Source organism: Herpailurus yagouaroundi, unplaced genomic scaffold (genome assembly GCF_014898765.1).
Source record: "Herpailurus yagouaroundi ecotype Mexico unplaced genomic scaffold, PumYag 141, whole genome shotgun sequence".
NCBI lineage: Eukaryota > Metazoa > Chordata > Mammalia > Carnivora > Felidae > Herpailurus > Herpailurus yagouaroundi.
The window spans coordinates 45,628,362-45,647,884 of NW_024412396.1; the positions used below are offsets into that span (position 1 = coordinate 45,628,362).

Sequence of the window (19,523 nt, forward strand, 5' to 3'; positions counted from 1 at the left end):
AACTTATTTTAGAATAGTTGTAGATTTATAGAAAAGTTACAGAGATGGTGGTACAAGATATCCCACATAACCGCTCATTTTCTCCTGTTGATTGCATTTTGGGTTACTGTGGTACATTTGTCACAACCAGTGGACCAATATTTGATATTTCATTATTAACTTAAAGTCCATACTTTATTCAGATTGGTTTAGAGTTTTTACCTAATGTCCTTTTGCTGTTCCAAGATTCCATCTAAAACAATTGATTTTGATTTATTGATTTTGCAGTCACACACTTTATGGAATTAGCTCATTTTTTTCTAATAATTTTTGTTTTAAAAGGATTTTCATATATGCAATCATGTTTATAAAAAGTAATTTGAAGTTCTTTCCAATTCTTATACTTTTTTCTCTTGTATAATTGCCTGCGTGGTACTTTACATATCTGTATTAAATAATGCTGGCAATATAGACAGCCTTCCCTGCTTCCCTACTTTAATGGTCATTCCAGTGTTTTACCATTAAGCACAATATATTTTTTGTTTGAAGTATAGATTCTTTTTTTCTTTACTGTGATACAAAAATATTTCTCTATTTAAAAAAAAAATATGTGTTTTTTAAAAATTATTTTTGAGAGAGAGAGACAGAGCAAGCAGGCAAGGGGCAGAGAGAGAGGGTGACACAGAATTGGAAGCAGGCTCCAGGCTCTGAGTGCTCAGGACAGAGCCCGACGCGGGGCTCAAACTCACAGACCACGAGATCATGACCTGAGCTATAGTTGGCCGCCCAACCAACTGAGCCACCCAGGCGCCCCAATATTTCTCTATATTTTTTAATGACTCTGGTTGTTCACTGTCAGACTAAATATTTACCACCGGGTATTCTGAGATCTCACAAGTCTTATCTAGCTCATCTTTTCTGTAGCTCATCTTTGGTTCCTCTGAACTATTTCTATTCAGAGGTCTTTCTTTTTGTTTGCTTAGCTTAGTTTTGCCACCACGTTGCTTAAACATGATTAAAAACATCACGTGGTTATTGTGCTATTACCTCATGCCCATGCACCATCCATTTTCAGATTTTCTCACTTAATCTTCATCATAGCCCTGCCCTGTGAAATAAAGACACTTATCCCATTTTGCAGTTGAGGAAACTGCTTCAGGGTCATGCGTGTCGCCCTGCCTTTTTTCCCCTTTGACCCCAGGACCACCACCACATCACTGTTCAGCGTCCTCCTCACCCAGACACACAAGATGCTTTTCTGATTAATCTCCTGAAAGCCAACCAGTGATGGATTTGAGACGAGTTTAGTGTCCCCTGATCTTTTTCAGTGCGTATTCTGAATCTGGAGCTGCCCTTCCCATCATCATCTAATTATATCCTTAATCTTGGCTGCTTTTGACCCGCATAGTGTATGACTACAATGGAAGCCCATTATAAAACAGAGTGTTCTCCTAGGGATTTTGTTATGGTTCTCATCTATACTTAAAGTGAGGTAATTTGTCTCACTCATCATTTTGGTGGGAGGGGTTACTTAGCCTTATTATGTGGCATCTATTATAAATGGATTTTATTAAAATTTAATGTCCTTTCACTTATTGGTCTAGTGTGGGGTTCTCTCCCCGCTATGATTATATCAAATACCAGTTCCTTCTTGCCATGGCTGTTGTTACATGTGCTCCTTCATGCCGGCTACAGAGATCCGGCATTTGCAGCCGGCTTATATCTCATCCATTCCAGGTTTTTTGTGAACAAAGTCAGGAGCTGTAATTCTTAAGACTGTGTAAAGAGCAGCAAGAGAAGCAGTTGCCGCCACTTACCTGCATTTCTAAGGCTGGAGGATTTTAACCCAGCTTTGTCACGGTTACCACTTGGTTTCTAGTGGGCAGAGGCCAGGGACGGTGCTAAACAACTTTTAAAGTACAGGGCAGTACCAACAACATAGGATTATCCGGCCCCAAATGCCGGCATTGCTGGGTTAAGAAGCTTTGCTCCAGATCATGCATTCTCAGTAAGAATGAGGTTGCTTGCCCTCAAGGAGGTGAAAATAACTTACTTGATAGGGGAGGGTGGGTGGTGGTAGTGGTAAAGAAATCTTTTTATGTGTAACGTCCACTTGTACGTAGGGGACATACAGATGTAGTGTGTCTGTGGTGGTAAAATTTCGTGAGGGGGAGTGTTTTGGAAACTTACATTTCTGTGTGTTTTCGTTTAGTCTCGTGCTGCTTCCCCACTCCTAACATTTCTGATACCAGGTGTGTATGGGTTTTCCCTTAACAAACAATCCTCTGAGTAACCAGCTGAATATCCTACAATTTAACTCAGTTCTGACACTACCTGGAGATAGCTTCAAATCCCACTGGTTAAGGGGCCAGTTCCACAAGACTGTCTCCTTCCCCCCAGGTCAGATGCCAGTAACAAGTACAGGTTGTCACCTATGCTTCTGTCCCATTGCCTACAAATTGGAAGTTTCCATGACCCCATTCTCAGGTTCAGTTAATTTGCTAGAGTGGTTCACAGAACTCAGGAAAACAATTTACTTACTGTTCACCAGTTTATCACAAAAGGGTGTGATAAAGGATACAGATGAACATCCAGCAAGAAGGGATATGTAAGGCAGATGTGTGGGAAGGGGCACAGAGCTTTCATGTCTTCTCTGGGTGCACCATTCTCTGGCACCTCCACACATTCACCAGCCTGGAAGCTCTCCAAACTCCATACCGTTGGGATTTCGTGAAGGCTTCATCACGTAGGCATCATCAATTATTAACTCCATTTCCAGCCCCTCTCCTCTGGAAATCCCAAGCTTCTAATCATGGCTTGGTCTTTCTGGTAACCAGCCCCCATCCAGGAGCCCACCAACAGTTACCTCATTAGAACAAAGACACTCCTATCACCCAGGAAATTCCAAGGGACTTAGATGTTATCACTAAGGAATTCCAAGGGTTTTTTAGGAGTTCTGTGCCAGGAACCAGGGACAGAAACCAATGTATATATTTTCTATTATTTCACAGGAGTGATTAGGAAAAAAATGTCTGGAAAGACTCCTTAGTACGATAATGAAAAAAAAAGTTGTGAAACACTGCTTTGGGGGGAAGACTGCCTAGTGTTAGTGGTTGGAAACGCAGATTCTTAGGGCACCTGACTGGCTCACTTGGAAGAACATGCAACTCTTGATCTCGGGGTCATGAGTTCAAGCCCCATGTTAGACGTAGAGATTACTAAAATAAATAAATAAACTTTAAAAAACCCTCAGATTCTTACCACTGGACTTAGACTGTTTTTACTGCTTGCTGCCTACAGATGACTTCATTGCCTCAGTTTTCTTATCCGTAAAATGGAGATTATAATAGTATTTTATTCAAAGGATTGTTGTGAGATAATCTATGTAAAGTACCTGGCGCTGGGTTGAACAGGAAATTAGTCATTCTTCTGAGAAGCTCAAGAAGAGTAATGATATTGGGGCACCTGGGTGGCTCAGTCAGTTGAGCGTCTGACTTCAGCTCAGGTCATGATCTCACAGCTTGTGAGTTCGAGCCCCCCGTCGGGCTGTGTGCTGATGGCTTGGACCTGGAGCCTGCTTTGGATTCTGTGCCTCCCTCTCTCTCTGCCCCTAACCCACTTGCATTCTGTCTCTGTCTCTCAAAAATAAATAGACCTTAAAAAATTAAAAAAAAAAAAAAGATTTTGTTTATTGCAGTATTATCATTCGTTAGAAGAGTATCTGGGACTTAATAGGTATTTAGTAAATATATGTTGAATGAATGACTAAACTCATATTCAGTGAGTTGTGTCAGAGTTGCCTTTATGGAAACTGAGTAAATGGTGGTATTAAGTATGCTGTATTCACTTCTTAATTCATTTTTTCTGTTAGGCATATTTACCTCACCTTAAATCTAGTGTGTTGATACTTTGCTTGATTTTAGCATTTACTTTATTTATTTATTTATTTATTTATTTAAAGAACTAGGGCCATATCTTTTTTTTTTTTAATTTTTATGTGTATTTACATTTGAGAGAGAGACAGAGACAGTGCATGAGCAGGGGAGGGGCAGAGAGACAGAGACAGAATCCGAAGCAGTCTCCAGGCTCCGAACTGTCAGCACGGAGCCTGATGTGGGGCTCGAACTCAAGAGCCAGGAGATTGTTACCTGAGCAGAAGTGGGACGCTCCACCGACTGAGCCATCCAGGCGCCTCTAGCGTTTACTTTTAAGGGTAGAGATGGATTATGTGACATGCAGTGCCATCTTTCTGCTTCAAGCCAATTCAGCGAGCTAGGCCAAAGTGATGTATGGCTTCTGTTAACATTCTTGAGAGCTAATATGCTTTTAATTTATACGTCTTCCTGATTTGAATTATATTAGTATCTCAGCTTGCAGTTTGTGTCACTAAATTTTAGTGAAACAGGAAAGAACACAAATAACTTTCAATAACCTAATTTTTGGTGTGTATTAATTTTTTATTTAAAAATATTTTTGGGGCACCTGGGTGGCTCAGTTGGTTAAGCGTCCAACTCTAGGTTTCGACTCAGGTCATGATCTCGTAGTTTGTGAGTTTGAGCCCCACATCAGGCTCCACGCTGGCAGTGTGGAGCCTGCTTGGGATTCTCTCTGTCTCTCCTCCTCTGCCCCTCCCCAGCTTGCGTGCTCTCTCTGTCTGTCTCTCCATCTCTCTCTCAAAAACAAGTAAATGAACTTAAAAAAAATAAGTAAAATAAAAACATTTGCTTTTTCCTTCACAATTTGATTTTTCCTTTTGCTTAATACTTTGGTTATTGATGGAGTTATTTTCATTTTTAAGCCTTACATTTGAACTCTTGTATTATTATTTTGTGCTTGTACAGTGTACTTCATCTATAAGAGTATAGTAAATCAGTGCAAGAAGAATCCCGTTATTTTATATATATTGGCCTAAAGATAATCCTACTGAATATATCCTCAGCTGACATTTTGTGAGGTAATAACCTAGCTGCTACTTTTCAAAACTGCAAAGTCATGTTGACAGACCTTGTTAATGAATTCTTATTTTCACTTATTATGAATCCTGGAAAAATTGTTTCAGTAAAATATATCAGAAACAAATGGAATAAAGAAATAGGTCAAGCGATTGGTTAAACTGATAAAAGAATGATTTATACACCACAATGTCAAGTTACCAGTTTACAAAAAGAAATACGAATCAAAATTGTTCTCAGCATGAGATACCCTATTCTCTTTCTGGGATGGTTAGGTTTACTCAGAGAAAGGTTTGCAAATCAAAACATTGTTGGTGCTTTTCAAGTTACGTTCTTACGTGATGATTCTTTCAGATTTCATTTGGGGAATCTTGGTGAAGAATGGAGTTCAGTCTCTAGATAATACTATCTGGGTAATGTTGAAAGATAAATCTGTGTCAGTCTCTTTCATGTAGAGGCGTAAATATCTCTACCTTTCCATTTTTATTTGCTGTTCTGACATAGTTTAATAGCCAGTTAAAATTTCCAGACGTATCAGTTATTTTTCATTTTAGGTTGGCTGCTATTTGCTGGTTTGGGAAAATAGGTACCTTAATCTCATTAGAAAGCCATTTCAGGGGTGCCTAGGAGGCTTAGTCTGTTAGGTGTCCGACTCTTGATTTTGGCTCAGGTCATGATCTCAGGGTTGGTCTCCATGTTAACAGCATGGAGCCTGCTTCAGTCCCTGTGCACACTTTCTCTCTCTCTCTCTCTCTCTCAAGAAATAAATGAATGAATGAATGAATGAATGAATAAATAAATAAATAAATAAATAAAATAAAAAATAGATAAAAACCCATTTCAACACATAGGAGAGAATAAGAGGATGGATTGGTTTTGGAAAGGATATTTGTGAATCACTAATTACTAATTCCATCTATATAGTTTAGATTATTGGATAATCATATTTGGGAGTATATATTCCCAAATAGTAAATCTAAATATGTTTATTATAATTCTGTATATATTTATACATTGTTATATATATACATATATATATTTTTGTGGGGAAAAATGAAAGTATGGGAAAATTCCTATAAAATGTATATGGCTATTGTAGTCCATCATTATGCATCCTTACTTTTGTTTCTCCTTTTCATATCTGTGCCCTATTTTTTCATATGTATTTTAAGCTGCCCATCTCTAGCTCCTAGTACATATATGTTGATGATGAGTTTGTATGTCCTATATTACTCTGGTCCCTTTTCATCTGGGTAGTATGCAATGCATTTTGAATGTTACCTCCTTAAGAATAGCATTCAACTGTAGCTAAAAATGTAAATACAAATGTAGAGTGACAAATATAAAATACAAATATAAACAGATCTAAAAGATAGTATCTAGTATTTTTAATGATTCTGTTCATATTAAAATATTTAGAAATAAACTGTAAACTTCTGCAGAAATATGGGTTGGCTCAACTTCTGATTTTTCACTTGTAAGTCAGTTAGTTGCCTTTGGGGAAGGTGTATTCTGGATTTGTTGCAGAGGTTCCCAGTTGGCCCTCTGAAGTCACTTCGACTTACTGTGTAGTTGGATTTACAGAAAATTCTATTTTTGTGTTTTTTTCTACGGGAAAGTGTGCTTGCCTCTCAGCCCTGGGAGTGCTTGTCCCTTTCCCTCTTCAGCCCTCTCTTCGGAAATGAAATACCTGCCTGGAATGCTTTATTACCTCCATCCCTGAAGGAGGCTGTGGCAAGAGGCCTGAATTCCTAGAGCCATGATTGGGATATGAAGGCCTTTTTTTTTTTTTTTTTTTTAATTTTTTTTTTTTCAACGTTTATTTATTTTTGGGACAGAGAGAGACAGAGCATGAACGGGGGAGGGGCAGAGAGAGAGGGAGACACAGAATCTGAAACAGGCTCCAGGCTCCGGGCCATCAGCCCAGAGCCCGACGCGGGGCTCGAACTCACGGAGTGCGAGATCGTGACCTGGCTGAAGTTGGACGCTTAACCGACTGCGCCACCCAGGCGCCCCTGAAGGCCTTTTTAAAGTTCTTTGGGGCAGCCTGTATGTGAAAATTGGAAGGCTTAAAACCGTTCATTTCTTCTCTGATCTGCCCTCTCTCCTTACCCCTAATGGACACTCATTTTCTGCTGAGCCCTTCCTTCTTCCTCCCTCGTTGCCAGCATTTTCTCTGTTTGCCAGAAACGAAAGGTGGTACAGATGTGGAACGGTTCTGCACGTTGTAGGAATCAGCTTATCCATTGATACTCTTTTTGTCAGTAAGCCGAAAGGGATTTTCCACCAGAGTACATACGCAGAGGCAGGTTGCCCAGCTTCAGGTCTGTCAGTAGGAAAGCTCGAACCCCGGGCCGAGTGGCTGTCTCACAGAGCTTTACAAAAAGTGGTTCTTGGTTCTTTGTCCCGTTGGTCATTTGGACCCAGCCGAAACAGCTGTGGCACGGACTGATTTGGGGGCAGACTGTGGGAAGAAGGCAGCGCTCCTTATTGTTACAACTCCTTAGTTTTCCTTCTGAAAAAGTGTGAAGAAAAGTTAGTTCAGGTGTTATTGACGGATGGAAGTTACGGTTTAGGACAGGACCAGTACCTGTGGGTTTGGGTTTTGTTTTTTTGTTTTGTTTTGTTTTTTTCTCCGCCTAGACCGTGAGGCGTACTGCTTTCAAATTATGCCAGACTTTTCATTTGCCAGATATTTTTTCTGTCATTTAATTTTCACTCCCGTTTCTACAGGAGATTGGCAGAGCGGACAACATTCAAGCTAGGAAAGATTTAGGTTCAGTTTTTCTCTAAATATGTCAGTGATTGTCTCTGTTGTAACTTACTAGAAGCACCAGCTACTTTGGTAGTTGGCAACATTCAAAGATCTCAGACCACACGAGCAGAGAAGCATGTATTTAAAAAGAATAATCGGAATGAATGTAGTGTTTTGAATTGGGAAACAAAACTGCTACTCAGCTTTTTCTTATAGCTGGATATTGAGCTAAAGGTATCACAAGGCAGCAAAGAAAGGCCTCAGAGGAATGAGAGTTGTATTTATTAGTTATGAATTTATAGTGAAAACATTTTGAGGAAAATGTCTAATACAATGTCTTCACATTTATTATTTTCACATTTAATGAGAAATACATACCAAATTAGGAAGCAGTGTAAAGATGTGACCTGTATTTGTATTTTTATTTATTTTTATTTATTTATATTTATTTATTTATTAAATATAATTTAGTGTCAAATTGGTTTCCATACATGTATTTGTATTTTTAAAGACTGACCAAAAAAAATAGTTTTTACTTTCAGTATTCTCTACAGTTAACCTACATTTTTAGAGAGACAGATATAGTCTTCGTGTTTGTGTCTGTTTAAAATTTTTCTTAAAAAACAAACAAAATTTTCTTCCTTACTTTCTTTTTTTTTTTTTTTTTTTTTTTTAGTGTTTGTTTATATTTGAAAGAGAGAACACAAGCTAGGGAGTGACAGAAAGAGAGGGAGGCAGAGGATGCCAAGTAGGCTCTGTGCTAACAGTAGAGCCTGATACAGGACCTGAACTTACAAGTCCTGAGATCATGACCTGAGCTGAAGCTGGATGCTTAATCAACTGAGCCACCGAGGCGCCCCTAAAAAGTTTCCTTTATTGTATTGATGGGCCCTCGGCCTCTAGTCCCTAGTGAGTTTTCTGTCACATAACTTTGTCAAATAGTGATATAAGGCCACTGAAGGTTTTTTCTTTTTAATGTTTGTTTATTTTGAGAGAGAGAGAAAACGTGAGCAGCAGAGGGGCAGAGAGAGTGAGAGAGAATTTCAAGCAGGCTCCATGTTGTCAGGTGGAGTCTGATGGTGGGGCTCAATCCCACAAACTGTGAAATCATGACCTGAGCCAAAATCAAGAGTTGGACTCAGCCACCCAGGCACCCCCAGGCTGTTGAAGTTTTAATCATTTTTCCAGGGATTTCTATGGAACTAATGGAATTTTCCCACAATTGCCCCAAACCAGTGTTTTCTGCTACAAATTAATTTTCTCATTGAAGAGAAGATACCAAAAACAGGCATTATTCAAAAATGTCATGTCTTCTAAAAAAATAGGTATACTATATGCTTAAAAACTTGTGACCTACTTTTTAACATTAAAAATAGTTGTTTTGCTTGGAGAGCAAGGAAGAGGAGTGATTTCCAGAATTATCTTATTAAATGACACTGTTGAATGTGACTTGATTTTGGGGGCCTACATTGTGAAGAACAATTGTTTTCTAGCAGCTACTTTGTTTCACAGTTGGATGAAACTGGTGATATTGGAGATTATAGGTTCATACTTCTCATATATGAGGGAGAAGTGCATGATGATGTTTTGTTTGGTTTAGTGGTTAAAGGAGAAAAGAGTATTTCATTCAGAGCAGATATTAGCAAAATGTGGCCCATGTAGTTTTTGTATGGCTCATGAATTAAGAATTTTTTTTTTTTTTTACATATTTAGTGGTTGAAAAAAAAAAACGAGTAATATTTCATTCTGTGTGAAAATTATATGAAATTCAAGTTTCAGTGTCTATAAATAGTTTTATGGGAAAACACCATGCTCATGTGTTCATATATTGTCTGGAGCTGCTTTCAAGCAGCAGAGTTGAGCAGCTGCGACAGATTCTGTGACCTGTAAAGTATGAAATATTTTTTGTTTGGCTTTAAACAGAAAAAGTTTTCCAACCTTGATTTAGAGGCAGTTAGATGTCATGATTTAGAGCGAGGACTCTGGAGTCAAGTGGCTCCTTGATGTCTCATTTTGAGATCTTGGGCAAATTACTTATCTCTTTGTGTCTCACTTTCTCTGCCTGTAATATTAGAAGAATAACAGTGCTGACTTCATGAGGTGATCCTAAGGGTTAAATGAGTTAATATACATAAAGCACTTAGAAATGTGCCTGGCCCATGGTCATCACTAGCTATTAGATGTCAGTTGATATCTACGTATAAAATGTTAGTTGTCATTAAGTGTTATGTAGCTGATAATCACTTTGTAACATGAACTGGAAAATATGCATTGAAATTCTGATTGAAAATAGCTACAAATATATTAAGGAAATACTCGTTTGTTAACCATATGCTTCCAGATCTTGATTCAGTGGTGTTCAATGTAGTGAAAATTATGAATCTAACACAAAGCATAGATAGTGCATGTCTTTCTTTACATTGCTGCACATAAAGTGAGCATTGTATTAAAGATTGCTTTTCTACCATGCATTGTGCTAGCCATAGGGGAGAATTACTCACTTGAGTTTTTGAAATAAAATGTAAGATAAAATGTAATGTAAGATAAGTTTACTTCGTGCCTGAAAATCTAGTATGACTATTTCTGTGATTCCAAGTGGCTTTCTCAAGAGTCCCATCAGAAATATATTTGACATCTTGAATAGCTTGAACCTATCACTTGTGACTGAAATTAATCATTTTTTTTATGTTAAGCATAAACTATCAGAATTTAAGGGATTAAACTATGCACTTAACATAAACCTTACCACTTTAACACATTTTGAAAGTATATTTGGTAATGTTAAGTATATTCACATTGTTGTGCATTGGATGTTCACAACTTTTTCATACTCTGAAACAAAGTCTATACCTATTAAATAACTCCCTCTTTCTTCCTCTTGCTAGTCTTTGGTAACCGCCATTCTGGTTTCTATCTCTAGGAATCTGACTACTTTAGATACCTTATATAAGCGGAATCATCCAGTATTTTGTCTTTTTGTGACTGACTTATTTCACGTGGCTTATTGACCTCAAGGTTCATCTGTGTTGTAGCCTGTGACAGGATTTCGTTCCTTTTTTATTTTTAATTTTTTAAATGCTTGTTTATTTTTGAGAGAGAGAGAGACAGAGCATGAGCAGGGGAGGGGCAGAGAGAGAGAGAGAGGGAGACACAGAATCCGAAGCAGGGTCTAGACTCTGAGCTGTCAGCACAGAGCCTAATGCGGGGCTCGAACTCAAAAGCTGTGAGATCATAACCTGAGCCGAAGTTGGACTCTGAACCAACTGAGCCACCCAGGAGCCCCGGATGAATACTATTCCATTGTATGCATAGACCACATTTTGTTTATCTGTTCATCCGTGGATGGACATTTGTGTTGCTTTTACCTCTTGGCTATTGTGCATATTGTTGCTGTGAACATGGGTATACAAGTATCTCTTTGAGATCCTGCTTCTAATTCTTTTGGATAAGTACTCAGAAGTAGGATTGCTAGATCAAATATGATAATTATAGTTTTAAAAATTTATTTATTTTGAGAGCGAGGGTGTGCGTGCAGGGGAGGGGCAGAGAGAGAGGGAGAGAGAATCCCAAGCAGGCTCCATGCTGTCAGCGCAGAGCCCAATGTGGGACTCGAACCCACGAACCCTGAGACCATGCCCTGAGCCAAAATCAAGAGTTGGCCACTTAACCGACTGAGCCCTCCAGCTGCCCCCATTGTAGTTTTTGGCATTTTTATCCATCCAGTTTTTAAGAGAGGTGATCTTATTAAAAGTATCTAACACAGTTCTCCATAGGAGGCTTACCACAGCTTTTGGGTCTGTATTTGATTTGAATATCTAGAGCTATCTGACAGCCAGTCATACTTTGTGCCATTATTCGGGATGTGTAATTGAGAGTTAAAATACTTTTTTACAGGTAAGGAGTAAGGTAAAAAACTGCCTCGATTGGAACTTGATGTATTACTAAGTCATCCATTATTGAGATGAATATAGATCATGTCTGTGTAAAAGATGAAAGCTGATATATTCTTTTTCTAATATGAAAACTTTTTTTCACTATTAAAATTTTAGCTCTTCTAATTATAAAAGAAATATCATTACCAAAAAAATCAGGAAGATATAGCAAACCACAAGTTTATATTTGGAATATAATACATACTGTATTTGTATAATTAATGTTGCTGCATTTGGCTGTAGTTTTCATTGTCCTGCTCCACACTGGTAACTAGTCTACAGCTGTCCATTTTCCTCTTGGTTTTCAGTTGAGGTTTTGCTCCATTTTGGGGATAAAAGTCTTCTAGGACTGCATGTACAAGAGTTCGTATCAGTTTTATACTTAGGAATTGCTAGATCTTCAGTGATTTATTTTTCAATTTGTATTTCTACCAGTAGTTTGCTAGAGGTCTGGTTCTCCATACTTAATTTTTGTCTATACAGATGGATGTTAAATGACATACTGTGGTTTCTTTTTTTCTTAAGCTAGCTGTAGTCCCAACATGTGGCTTGAACTCACAACCCTGAGATCAAGAGTCCCATGCTCCACTGACTGAGCAACTGGTGTCCCTAAACTGTGGCTTAAAAATTTTTTTTAATGTTATTTTTGAGAGAGAGAGGAAGTGAGATAGAATGTGAGTGGGGGAGGGGCAGAGAGAGAGAAGGAGACACAGAATCCGAAGCAGGCTCCAGGCTCTGGGCTGTCAGCATGGAGCCCCACATGGGGGTTGAACTCATGAGCCACAAGATCATGACCTGAGCTGAAGTCGGCCACTTAACTGACTGAGCCACCCAGGTGCCCCCCTAAATTGTGGTTTTAAATTCTATTTTGCTTATTACTGATGGAGTTGAACATGTTTTCATGTGTTGTTTTTATCATATCTTTTTCTGTGTTAGGTCTGTCTGTTGTCCTTTATTTTCATTGGTTTGTTTGCCTCTTTGTTACTGATTTTATACATCTTTATTCTTTATATATTACATATGTACTTATACATAAATATACACATATGTATGCCTACATAATAATATATGTTTTAATATATCTCCTAATTTGTAGCTTGTCTTTTCACTCAGTTTATAGTGTCTCTCAAACAGAAGTTCTTAATTTTAATTTATCAGTCCTTTATAGTGTATACTTTGAGAATCATGCTTAAGAAATATCCTAAGATCATAAAGATTTTCTTTTATATTCTAAAATTTTTAAAGTTTTGCTCTTTATGTTAAAATCTTTAATCTGTCAGTTTAAGAACTTAAGATGTGATGAATCTCTATGTAAAACACATAGTTCATATGTTTGAATACCCATTAAGGCTGTGAAGCCAAAAGTTTGGTAAACATTGTCTTAAATAATAAGGTAGTTGCAATAGTGGAAAGAGAAAATAAACATAGAAAGTGTTTTTACATTAATGATAGCTATTCTAAGAGATTTGTTAAAATATTTTTTTTCACAGCCTTGGTTGACGTCCGTTGTGGGTGATGGTCTCCCATTCTGATAACCTTTTTAGTTATAGACCACTGATTTCCGACTGAACTGGTCAGAATACTTGAGTGCGACTACAAGAGTAAGCAAATCCCTCAAAACAAGAAGTTAATCATAGCATAATAGAACTGAAAAACTACCCAGCTTGTCTGTTTTCATATTATAACTTTTCAATACATAAAATGTGTGAGCTGCAGAGACCCTGAAGATGTATAAGAAGAGCACCTGAAGTCCGTGATGACTGTGCAGGTCTTGATCCTGAGCTCGCAGTGCTGTGACTTTCTGGTAATTCAGTGAGGGCCTTGTTTATCCATCAGTGTTATGCCACCTGCTACCCCATCTTCATTTTCTGCTGTCCACTGTTTGTGGTATCTTAAGAAGTAAAACCAGCCTTCCCACGTAAGCAATTTATACTTGGAGATAGACCTTGGAGTGAACATAAAATAGACTTCTTTATTATCAGAGAGCAGTTAATGGGCTTGGTTGCATCAGCATTAACTTGAAGATAACATCTGTGATAAAATAGTCTAACTTAGGACGAAACATGACCTTTGAAAATATTAAAGTATTGTTTGTTATGAAACATAATTAACCTTAAGTCAATAAGTACCTGACAGGAGTGCCCGGCTGGCTCATTCAGTAGAGCATGTGATTCTTGATCTCGGGGTGGTGAGTTCAAGCCCCATGTTGGGTGTGGAGCCTACTTTAAAAACTAAATAAATAAAGGGGTGCCTGTGTGGCTCAGTCGGTTAAGCATCCGACTTTGGTTCAGGTCACGATATAGTGGTTCTTGAGTTCAAGCCCCACGTCGGGCTCTGTGCTGACAGCTTGGAGCCTGGAGCCTGCTTCGGATTCTGTGTCTCCTTCTCTCTCGGTCCCTCCCCCACTTGTGCTCTATCAAAAATAAATAAATGTAAAAAAAAATTTTTTTTAAACCTAAATAAATAAAAAATAAAATAAAAAACAAACTTAAAATATTTAAAAAATATATTATGATACATTTATGATCATACTGATACTGTCCGCTGGGCTGGAGTCAGCAGAGAGCCCAGTGAAGTAATCTAAGTTAAGTAGAAGAACAAGTTTACATAAAGTCACACAACAGCCCAGTGTGTGTCCATGCATTTTTATCCCTCCCGGGAAAAGTGGAACTGATAGAACAGCTGTCCTCTGTCACCTAGAAGCCTCCAGCGTAACCATTGATGGGGCTTAAACATTGAAACCACGGGGTGTAAAATAAATGGATAACTTTTGTAGTTAGAGTAGAAAATACAAGTGTTCATTATCTGATACTGGTTTCTGGTATGAAATGGTCACTTGAATTTTTATTTCACTTTGTCTTTTCACTGTTCAGTGTTTTTTAAAAAGAAATTCTGTCCTTATCCTGTACATTTAGTATGTTTCTTGGCATTCAGTCATGTGCTACTGTTAGCAGTATAATAGTAGGGAGAGAGTTTATTTCAATCTGTTTTAGCAGTCGTAATCTTTGACTCTTTGTAGAGGCAGACACAATAGACCATTCAGTATTAAGGTATCTCTTTTCTCTTTTACCATTTGGAGGGGCCATTAACATTTCCACTGAATTTACTACTCTGAGTAACAATCGTGAACTTGTTCTCTTTCAATCCACTTAATTAATATAATCAATAATTTTTATCTTTTTTTTTTTAAATTTTTTTTCCAACGTTTATTTATTTTTGAGACAGAGACAGAGCATGAACAGGGGAGGGGCAGAGAGAGAGGGAGACACAGAATTGGAAACAGGCTCCAGGCTCTGAGCCATCAGCCCAGAGCCTGACGCGGGGCTCGAACTCACAGACCGTGAGATCGTGACCTGGCTGAAGTCAGACGCTTAACCGACTGCGCCACCCAGGCGCCCCAATAATTTTTATCTTAATTTGGGCTATGATGAATAATGATGGAATTCTGACTTACTTTGCATTGACACTTTACATTTAAAATGGAATTGGTATTGGTGTATACTTAAACATGCAGTGACACAGGCATGAGAAGTCTTGGTTAATTTTGTTGCTAAGATGAGTAATCTTGGCTAAGTTTTTCAAAGTTAGTAGGTCTCAATTTTCTGTCTGAAAATGAAGGTGTTAAACTAAATGATTACCAAGAACTATAATTCTTATGTGAACATCTTGTATAGAAACCAGCATTATGCAGAACTTTTGTAAATACTGTAAGTAGTATATGTGTCTGTATGTGTTTCTCTGTTTGAAATTGTTTTGTCAGTTTAAGTATGTGTATCTTCTGCTCAGAAAAGGTTATTCGGGATTTTTTGTTTTTTGTCTTTTTACAAAAATAATTAGATTTATTAAAGTTATAAATTAAAACAGTTTCACACTCAAATTGAACCCGTTTTTAACAACTATGTTTGGGAGTTTGGTTTTTTTTTTTTTTTAATACAGCTTAAGACTCCTTTAATTTAAATTGTACTTAATGGAGGCATCTGGATGGCTCAGTAGGTTAAACTCTTGATTTCAACTCAGGTCATGATCTCACTCTTGATTTTGGCTCAGGTCCAGTGTTTCTCACTGTTTGTGAGATCGAATCCTCAGTCAGGCTCTGTGCTGTCAGCATGGAGCTTGCTTGGGATTTTCTCTCTCCCTCTTTCTCTCTCCCTCTGCCACTTGTACGGGCTCACTGTCTCTAAATAAACAAACAAACAAACATTAAAAATACATTTTTCAACTTAAAATCATAAGCCTAGGGGCATCTGGGTGGCTCAGTTGGTTAAGTGTCTGATTCTTGGTTTTGGCTCAGGTCATGATCTCGCAGTTTGTGGGATCAAGCCCTGCATCACCCTCTTGGGATTCTCTCTCTCCTTCTCTCTCTGCCCCTCACCTGCTCTCTTTCTCTCAAAATAAATAAATAAATAAACAAACTTAAAAAAATTATAAGCCTAAATCAGTCATTCAGTGACATTTAAATTGGGATCACAGGTTCAATTTTTTTAGATAGATACGCTAAAATGAAGGCTTTCTTATTCCAAGTTTTAAAAATACCAAACTTATACCTATTATGCCTATTTACAACTCAAAAGAGGTATACTGTGGGCTTGATTTACTTTTATTTTCCTTTCCCAATTGCATCCCACACTCTTTCCTTTTCTCTCCCCACCCCAAATAACTTTCTTTTTTTTTTTTTTTTTTTTTTTAACTTTTATTATGTTTGTATTGTAAACCTACCTGGTTCACCAGGACCCTTTTTAGTTTCACCATCTCAAGCAATTCGAAGTTATCTTTCTAAGCAAGTTTGGAACCATGTTGTCAGATGACTGAGGTTAAACCTTATAAAATCTAGAGCTACAGACACCAGAGTGATTTGTGTTTCATTTAAGTGGGCATAAGTAGAACCTCGTTATATAGTCTCTGCCAGCAGTGACTCTTGAGGCCATGCCTCCCAAGTGGGGTGGCCTCCACACCTGTCACCCCTGGAGACAGGTCCACACCAGTGGATCCTCAAGTCTGACAGGTCTGCAGCCTTCATGCCCAGGAAGCATTGGAGTTTTTTCAGTTAATCTGTTTTTTTGCTTGATTCTGTTCTGTATTCTTTTATTTGTCAGGCTACAGTTTTTAAGTGTATTAAAAGAAAACCTATTTGGATTTTGCACGTCTCCCATGTCTTATCTGTGTTTACAGTCCTAGTTCAAAGGTTTTTCTTCTAACAGTTCTAACTAGAACAGCTTTGTAGAGCCCAAAGAATGTTTATATCCTAAACAAAGTTACAGAGGGCACATAAACAGGGCTTCTATATCTGGACCACATTCCTGTCTTACTCGTGTATTATGTAATGTGATATTTAACTCTCCAATTGTATCATAAGCTTTTTGGCATGGACTTTATACTGCGCTCTCCAGCGGAAATGTAACGCAGGCCACATATGTAATTTAAAATTTTCTAATAGCCACATTAAAAATAAGTAAAAAGGAACAGATGAAAACAAGTTTAATAATGTACTTTATTTAACCTAGTATACTCTGAACGCTATTTCAACACGTAACCAATGTAAAAATTATTGAGATATTTTACATTCTTTTTTCTCATGCTGAATCATCAAAGTCCATTGCTATTTTATTCTTACTGCCCATCTCCGTTCAGACAAACCATATTTCAAATACTCAGTAGCTGCATGTAGCTGGTGGCTATGGTTTTGGGCAGCGCTGTCTTACACTTTTGCAACTTAGTTCTAGTAACTAAGTTTTTTCTAGTAACTAAGTTTCTAGTAACTAAGTAATTGTTGCTTTGTGTGTGTCATTTTAGTTACAGATTTCTCTAATTGAATAAAATATACGATATTTTTAAATGCCTATCTTTATTTTCTTTCTCTTCAAGGCTCTTCCTTCTTCAATGATTATAGTAGCAGTTTATTGTCCTGTGATAGCTGCTGTTTTCATTGTTCTGAAGATGGTCAACTATCGACTCCACAGAGCACTTGATGCCGGAGAAGTTATAGATAGGAGTGCGAATGAGTTCCCAGATCAGCGAGCCAAAGCTGAGCAAGGCAACTGTTCAACCAGGAGAAAAGACAGTAATGGACCGAGGTGAGGAAAACTCCCGCCACTCCGTTTTTACACTGCATGTGTACAGTGATGTGATGATTGTGTTGTGCCTCTGCTCTGATATGTGGTTTTCAGGCAGTGTTTGATCTTACCACCAGACCTTCCCGTTATATTAGAGGTATAATGGCAGGTACAGATTGTCGCATTAGACACCAGCAAAGCTGATTGGCATATCTGGGGGATTAAATATGGCCTTATTACTAATAGCATGCTATACCAGTTATAACTTTAAAATATTTTATTCACACCAAAGACCAAAACCAATGAAAAACAGTGTAAGGAAATAATAAAGCATGGCTTGTAAATCTTAGCATTTATATTGAATTTATATATATAAATTAAATGTATACATATCTTAAGCAAATTGTGACATTTTCCTTGACATTTATAATCTGCAATTTTTACTTCATCTATTGTAAATATTTTTCAATGATATATTCTCACCATGGCAACTTAGCTGTTTCTTCCCTCCATCTTTTCGTAACTGACCTCTTAGGATTCAATTTTGTATAGCTGTCACCTTCTCCTGGGGGTTTTCTTTCTCCATCCCAGTTCAGTATTCCTCCTATGGCTCTCAGTCACATTCTCTTCAATACCTTGGCCTCATCCCCTTTCTCATGTTGACTGAAGGATTTACTTTATCCACAGTCAAAAGTTTATTGTGACTTCATAGAAATGATAGGTACCACTAATATAGGTCTTCAAAAAACAGTGTATGAACACTTGACATATGTAATAGTCCTCAAAACAATTCTGTGAGGTAGGTGCTCTTATTACTCCTGATTTTTAGATGTAGAAACTAGGGTGTGAAAAATTAAATATTCCAGGGAATCAGATCTGAAGTCCATGTTTTTAAATTTTTTTTTTTCAACGTTTTTTATTTATTTTTGGGACAGAGAGAGACAGAGCATGAATGGGGGAGGGGCAGAGAGAGAGGGAGACACAGAATCGGAAACAGGCTCCAGGCTCTGAGCCATCAGCCCAGAGCCTGACGCGGGGCTCGAACTCACGGACCGCGAGATCGTGACCTGGCTGAAGTCGGACGCTTAACCGACTGCGCCACCCAGGCGCCCCCGAAGTCCATGTTTTTAACCAATCTGTCATGTTTCCACTCAGTATAATATGAAAAGTGAGTACTCATTTTTTAAGAAAGGTGATGCTTCTCTTTTCCAGTGCATCGAAAGCCTTTGTTTATTCCTTTAAAAAAAATGTTTTTTTAAATGTTTATTTTTGAGAGACTGAGAGAGACAGAGCGCAAGCGGGGGAGGGGCAGAGAGAGAGAGGGAGACACAGAATCCGAAGCAGGCTTCACTCTCCGAGCTGTCAGCACAGAGCCTGACATGGGCATGAACCCACGAACCATGAGATAATGATCTGAGCCGAAGTCAGATGCTTAACCAACTGAGCCACCCAGGTGCCCCTGTTTATCCCTTTTCAGTTACATTTTCTCTACCCCAACGTGATTATCCTGTGTGTTCATTGAGCAGATATTTTACTTCTGTAATAATTTTGTTCATAGCACCAATCACTATCTGAAATTGCCTTACTTAATCATTTGTTTGCATTTGTAAGCTTCTTGAAGGTAGGGGCCTTGTTTTTCTTATGAACTTCAGGTTCTAAATCGGAGTCTGTCACTGTACTTAGAAAATATTTGAAGTAGTGAAAGCATTTCTTTTGCAATATTTAAAAAAAAATTTTTTAGGGGCGCCTGGGTGGCGCAGTCGGTTAAGCCTCCGACTTCAGCCAGGTCACGATCTCGCGGTCCGTGGGTTCGAGCCCCGCGTCAGGCTCTGGGCTGATGGCTCAGAGCCTGGAG

General features: G+C 38.1%; 1 protein-coding gene across 7 annotated transcripts in view; it reads left to right on the plus strand.

Annotated features, from left to right (window-relative positions):
• The window catches only part of PCNX1 (pecanex 1), a 168,823-nt gene that overhangs the window by 21,859 nt on the left and 127,441 nt on the right, over positions 1-19,523 (plus strand). For all 7 annotated transcript variants that reach the window (XM_040477561.1, XM_040477563.1, XM_040477562.1 and 4 more), the window contains exon 2: positions 17,481-17,689. In XM_040477561.1, coding sequence (XP_040333495.1) covers positions 17,481-17,689 — 209 coding nt within the window. The remainder of the gene's footprint in view (positions 1-17,480; positions 17,690-19,523) is intronic.